The sequence below is a fragment of the Cyprinus carpio genome, chromosome B19, assembly GCF_018340385.1.
Source record: "Cyprinus carpio isolate SPL01 chromosome B19, ASM1834038v1, whole genome shotgun sequence".
Classification (NCBI taxonomy): domain Eukaryota; kingdom Metazoa; phylum Chordata; class Actinopteri; order Cypriniformes; family Cyprinidae; genus Cyprinus; species Cyprinus carpio.
Window position 1 is genome coordinate 30,628,321 of NC_056615.1, and position 7,048 is coordinate 30,635,368.

The 7,048-nt window shown below is 33.2% G+C and overlaps 2 protein-coding genes across 5 annotated transcripts in view; one reads left to right on the forward strand and one right to left on the reverse strand.

Annotated features, from left to right (window-relative positions):
* Nucleotides 1-6,988: 6,988 nt before the first annotated feature.
* The window catches only part of LOC109057097 (FH1/FH2 domain-containing protein 3-like), a 30,206-nt gene continuing 30,146 nt past the window's right edge, over nt 6,989-7,048 (reverse strand). For 3 of the 4 annotated variants that reach the window (XR_006157242.1, XR_006157241.1, XR_006157243.1), the window contains one exon: nt 7,011-7,048. This exon is cut by the window's right edge and continues 83 nt beyond it. Coding sequence is in view for 1 of the 4 variants with exons in the window: in XM_042745082.1 (XP_042601016.1) it covers nt 7,015-7,048 (34 nt within the window). In the remaining 3 variants the exon portion in view is untranslated. The other variant, XM_042745082.1, reaches the window with a different exon arrangement.
* Nucleotides 7,024-7,048, forward strand: part of LOC109057086 (sodium-dependent neutral amino acid transporter B(0)AT1-like) — a 61,426-nt gene continuing 61,401 nt past the window's right edge. The window contains exon 1 of the mRNA XM_042745081.1: nt 7,024-7,048. This exon is cut by the window's right edge and continues 88 nt beyond it. The gene's annotated coding sequence lies outside the window, so the exon portion shown is untranslated.

The window sequence follows — 7,048 nt, forward strand, 5'->3', positions numbered from 1 at the left end:
TCTGACCTCTGCAGTCTCTCTTTCACATGTTTCTGTCTTGTCAACACTTTCTAAAGATATCGCAGAAACACAAACGGCATCCAGATCATCAAGCGGCTGCTAAAATATCCCCGTTATATGAGTTACAGTAGTCCATGTGACATCAGAGGGTCCGTTGGAATTGACTGAAGCATCGAAAATACATTTTGGTCCAAAAATAACAAAAATTAAAAGAGTCCTGGCCCAGGGTTTCATTTAATTTATTTATTTCTCACAAAATCGGTTTTTGTCTAATAATTTTCCTGACTTTTGATTTACTACACAAATGGTGGTATTCAAATAACCATTTAAAATTAACACTTTAATTGATTTGTATATTTTTAGGTTATTTATATTTCAATTAATAAATTCAAATGTGTAAACAATTTGAGTTTTACTGGTAAAAATTAAATCATTAAAGATAAATTGATATTTCCTTACAATAAGATCATTTATATTTATATTATATTAATTAATATAAACAACCGTTTTTAATAATAGTAATAATAACGCTTTAATTATTATGTTTATTGATTACTACTTCAAACTTTTATTTAGGTTGGTTATAGTAAGTTTCTTCTGTATCTGACAATACTTCTTTTCTCAAATTAAAAGGTGAAATCTAAAATCTGTGAGGTTCTGCATTACACAGTGAATTCCATTTATATGTGGTGTGTTCATGTATTGTGCACACAACGTATATTAAAGCATAAAGCACTTAAGATCACGTGATGATGCAGTATTTCTAACAACACAACAGTAAATCCAGTGGGATTGTGGGAGTCAAGGGGAAGCAGGTGGCTAGAGACTTAAAACTCATCATCTGTCCACTTAAAGCCCCAGACACACACACACACACACACACACACACACACACACACACACACACACACACACAAGGTGTCAAATGGCACTGACACACAGGAAATGCGGGCCCACATACAAATGCATGCTGGGAAGTCAAGTGTGAATTTTAATGAAGCTGATGAGAGGAAAATCAAAGCCCCGGCCTCCCGACCTTGACCCTCCCTGATCTCTAACACCAGCAGTGAATGACACACTTGACCCACGATCCAGGAATAGACTCAGTATCAGTGAAAGAGACGCTCAAACGCTTTATAATGATTATAATTTCGACTCGCAGACAGTCACTCAAACCACAGTCTGACATCTACTGAGATCTTTACACTTCCTTACCGCAAAAAACACAATATTACAGCATAAGGATTTCTGAAAGAGTCTCTTCTGCTCATCAAGGCTGCATTTATTTGACCAAAAATACAGTAAAAATTGCGAAATATTATCATTTAAAACAGCTTTATATTAAGCTGATATTTATGTTAATTATGGTTGATATTGTTTTGATGAAAACTGACAGTGAAGATACAGTAAAAATTGCAACAAGAGATTCCTCTTTCAAATAAATATTGTTTCTTTTTGAAACTTCTATTCATCTGTGAATCCTGAAAATAAAATGCATCACAGTTCCCGACAACAAATATTGTGCAGCACTGTGTTCAACATTGATAATAATCAGAAATGGTCTCTTGAGCAGCAAATCATCATATTAGAATGATTGTTCTGAAGATTCATGTGACACTGAAGACTGGAGTAGATGAGTGGCTGAATGATGCTATGGTCGCATCACAGGAATAAATTACACTTTAAAACAGATATTCACATAGAAAAAACAGCTGTTTTAAATTGTATAAATTTTCAGTTTTGATTTCAGTTTTTTACTGTATTTTTTGTTCAAATAAACGCAGCCTTTGTGAACAGAAGAGACTTGCATGCGGTAGCACTGTCCCCTAGAGATATGCTTTCACCATAAGTCGCTCGAGGATGTGGGTTTGATGTGGGTGTGGGTAGTGTTTGAGACTCACGCGATACAGTGCGTGAACACACACGAACGCTCAGCTGAGGCGTAAGGATCACACTGTGCTTCTTTCCTCCCCTCCCACTCTGAAAAACACACAGAAAAACAACCATAATGCTTAGGAACAGACGATAACGGCATAAAAAACAGAAAATGCTCTAAAGCACACGGTGACCAGACGACCTCACAACCCACATATAACACACACGCACAAAACACAACAAAGACACTTGCAACAAAAAACGGATTTCACACACTCCTCAACACACCCACACCACAACACACACACCCCCACACCACCACACACACCACAACGCACCACATCCGCACCACATCACCACACCACACACACACCCGCGTAGCCATTCACTCTACTCTGCCACACAACACACACACTCATACACCCCACAGCAACTCACACACCACACATACACCCCACACACCACCCCAGGTCTTCTGATATAGTAACAGCTCTCTCGCTTCACTCTCTCATTCGTGGGAAAACAGTTTCTCAATGTATCACATGCCATCGTAAATAAACAACGACAACCGTAAACTTCCGCTTATTTCTCCTTCGCCCCTCTATTACTGCTTTTCCTTCTATATTCCTTCCACACCTGCCTTTTTATCCTTGACCTTGTTTTATCTTATAAGTAAAATAAACCCCAACGGCTTATGCATCTTATGAACATAAAAACAACAGAAATTAAAATGCTAAAAATTAAATCACAAAAATGTAAAATTTAAATAAATAATTTAAAATGAAAACAATCAATACAAAAACCCTTAGAAATTTAAAAAACAAAAATAATAATATTAGTGCTGTCATCCCAGGATTAAAAAAAAAGGTAAATTAATCGCACATTTTTCTGAAGTAAATTGTGAATTAAATATACTTTCATATTGCAAATAAGTTTCCATAATTTAATGGTAGAAACAAAATAGACGACGGTATATATTTTTTTTAATATGTTGTTTAATTGCATCTTTTTTTATCACTGATAATACCAAAACTACTGATGTCCCTCCCGAAATTGTTTCTGTTATTTTCCCTCATATTGAATCGCATTGACTATATGTAATGTTTGACTATTTATACTAACATTACAGTATATATTGAGAGCTATCAATTTTAACACATTATTAGCCGCTTAAAAACAATAAAACTTATCATTTAAATGAACGTTAAAACAATCCTTCACTACACAAACCACGTGTGTTTACATAAAGTGTGGGTCATATTACCGTGGCTAGCCCTTAGTTCAGCGAGTCGGAAATATACAGACAACGGAATCAAGTTATAAAACACTAAATCTAATTTTAATATAGATGGATCCTAAGTTACTGATTTCCCCGTCCTTCCTCTTTTTTTTTTTTTTCTTTTTGTTCTTTTGATGAGCAGACATCACAGCAAGCTGGTTCTATTGGGTTGTTTTGGGGCTGCTATTACTTTTAAGAGCTAGATCCGCCGCTGCTGAAACGTGACGCTGAATGGTACATTGTTTTTTGTTATATTGGTTTTTAATATTCCCAGTTCATAATTTTCATATGCATATTTAATTTTGTGTTATGTCATTTTATTTTTGGGTTAGTTTTTTTCGGCGAACTTCGTGATTGATATCGAATATAGCCTGCCTGAAAAGACCATAAACATGTCTTCAACTACAACCCATCTGCAAGGTAATCATTAACAGAACTGAATCCTAAAAACTGATAATGTTCGATCAAATCATCTGAACTAGGCGTAAGATTTCAGTCCCCAACGTAGCACTTTTTAAACAAAAAGTAATTCTAAAATATTTTATAAACAAAAATAATTAAACTAAAACTAATTTATAAAAAAAAAAACTAAAATTGAAAAGTGCAGTAAATTTAAAATAATAAAAATAAAAACATTTACTAAAACAAAAATATAAAAATGTAAAAAATATTAATTAAATCAAAATGAAACAATTACTACACATTAATTAAATCATTAAAAAGATCAAATTATGTGTTGCCGAATATTTTTTTGTAGGAAACTGTGATAGATTTTTATTTTTCAGGATTCACAGAATGAACATGAGGCAGCATTTATTTGAAACAAGGACTCTACTGGAACACAGTAAACATGTCTTTATTATAATTGCCTTTTTGACATATTTTGAGATGAGCTAAATTAGTATCCTGCAACACAAAGCTGCTCACGACACACACACACACACGCACACACCCACAGACACGACAACAACACACACCAGCACTGACCTCTGACCCATCAGTGCAAACACTAATAAATACAGCAGGAGGTATTCACTCTCTCTGTCCGAGTTTGAGACCAGCATTCAACCACTTCACTTCAACAGCACAGAGTGTGTCACAAACATGTCCAGATAGACACACACTCACTCACACACACACACACACACACACACACTCACACACCACTAAACCAACTACACACACCCACACAACCGACAGGCAAAGGTCTGATTTGACAGCAGACACATTCACATGTCAATCAGCTGTCAGACGCACATCAGAACACACACACTGATACTTGACATTTTCAAAGTCATTTTTCTTCATATATTTGCTATATTTCCTAAAATGAATAATCTGCTTTCAATCACAGCTGTGAGAGAGTGATGCTCACACAAACACACTGATACGAGAATTTCAGTGGCTGATACTGTTATCTAGAACAGGGTTTCCCAAACTGGGGTTTATTAGTTGATGAGAAAAGCTAAGAATTAATTAAATAATGTATAATTTTAAAATAATAAAATGATTAAAAAAATGTAACAATTACTAATAATTTATCAAATCATAAATCCTCTAAAAATGAAAATAAAATAAAACAATTCCCTAAAAAGCAATTAAAAAATATAGAAAATAAAAATTATAAATATAACACAACTACTAAAAATTTATTAAATCATAAAAATGTCAAATAAAAATAATTTAAAATTGAAAACTATTAAAAAGAAAAACAATCCAAAAAATTATTAATATGTATTAGACATAAATATAAAATAAATATCTACTTATTAAAAATGTATTATAAATTATTAAATTACAAATCTATAATAAATAATTGCAAAATAAAGTTGTTTTAAAAAAAATATTTTAAATTTTTGATGAATATTATTTAATAAAAATTTTTTTTATTTTATGTTTTAAATATAGAGTTTTTAAAAAAAAAAAAATTTTTTTATTTCTAAAATTATTGACTGTCAAACAATTAATCGATAAAATTGCATAAGAAATAAAAGTTTTGGTTTACATAATATATGTGTGTATACTGTGTATATTTATTATGTATTTATAAATACAAGCATGTTTATTTATTAAATATATTTATATATAATATAAAATATAAGAATATGAATATATAAATGTATAAACATGGAAATATTTTCAAAGTATATACTGTATATGTGTTTATATATACATAATAAATAAACAGTACACAAACATATATTATGTAAACAATAACTTTTATTTCGATGCGATTAATCATTTGACAGCACTACAAAAAATTTATTAAGTCATAAAAATGTAAAATTAAAATACTTGAAAACTTCAAAATATTATATAATAAAATGTACAATTCAAGTAATAAAATTAATTCTTAATACTAAATAATTTTAATTTTAAATAAAAAAATACTTACTAAAAGATTAATTGTCATCAGAGGACAGTGAACATGCAAATTTGATGTTAAATTATTAATTTCAAGAGAATATTTGAGCTCAAAGGGCTGACAAACTGTGAATCCCTGATCTAGAGCTGACAGATCAATAAATCATTTTATTCCACTGATTGAGGAAACTAGCGGCAGAATTGATCTGAACACACCCAAGAGATGCTTGGCAGAATAATGTAATGTACTGTATATAATATATATCAGTCATCACTATATGAATAATTTATAATTAATAAAACAAAGAAACTGTGACAGGGTTTATGTGTATTCAGTCTTACAGGCAAAAGTCAGTGCAGCAGTCCTCATACACCGATCATCTCACACACACACACACACACACACACACACACACACATTATCTGACTCATTCGCACTCATTTAACTCAGTGATGTGTGGAAAATATCTGACGGATCACAGGACAACCCTCGACACGGGATCAGATGCTCATCCAGAACACAAACATAAACACGTATATTTATATCATACAAACTCGCTGTAGCTTCTGTAATTCTGTGTCACAGTAGAGTCTCATGCAGACAGCAGACCATCAGAGCATCACCTCAGCTTTCTGGAGCTTGTTGGTGATTTTACAGACATGTATTTTAGGGTTCATTTTCACAGCTTTTATGATTTGTCTATCATCAACTACTGTTGTTTTTCTCAGCCGATCAATAAGTAAAATAAGTTTACATTTTTTGTTTAATTTTATTTCAAGTAACATCATTTTTTTTTAAATTGATGATAATAACCCTGACTAAAATTTACAAAGCTAATATTTATCGCTTTCAAACGTTAATACCCTCAAGCTTCAGAGATGAATGCAGCTCTCCTCCAATCACGAAATCTGATTAAGCTCCGCCCCTTCAAGCTCACGTCCACCCGAGAGCCACTCCCATATCTCAACATCCAATCAGCAGCTGATGCACAGAACTAGGCCCCGCCCCATTCTAGCTCTTTTTCAGTCCATTAATAAAGCACAGCTACTCCAGCCTCAGAGAGACTTTAAACTCCGCCCACTAACAGACAGACGACTTATTATTTCGCAGGGATGTAACGATACGATCAAGAACGTGATATGGCGATAGCAAAAGTGTCTGAATGAATGCAGTCAGCTCGTTTATTTCATGATTACAGCATCTCACTAGATTTGTTTGTTTTGTTTCTTAAAACCAGTGTTGTTGTTGTTTTTTGTGTTATGTTTTTACTGTTGTGTGTGTTGTAGTGAAGGAGAGCGTTCAACAGAGACGACAAATCACACCGAGTGCACTTAGAATACTGCACACCTCTCTCTCCTCTCTCTCTCTCTCAGGACATATGTTAAGATGATTTGTGTGAATGCAACTGTCTCTCTCTCACACAAACACATACAGACACACACACACAGAATAAGACTATCATGAGAGCAGTGTAGTGCCCTATGTAGTGTGCGTCTCACCCTGTGCAGTCTTCAGGCTGAAATCCCTCG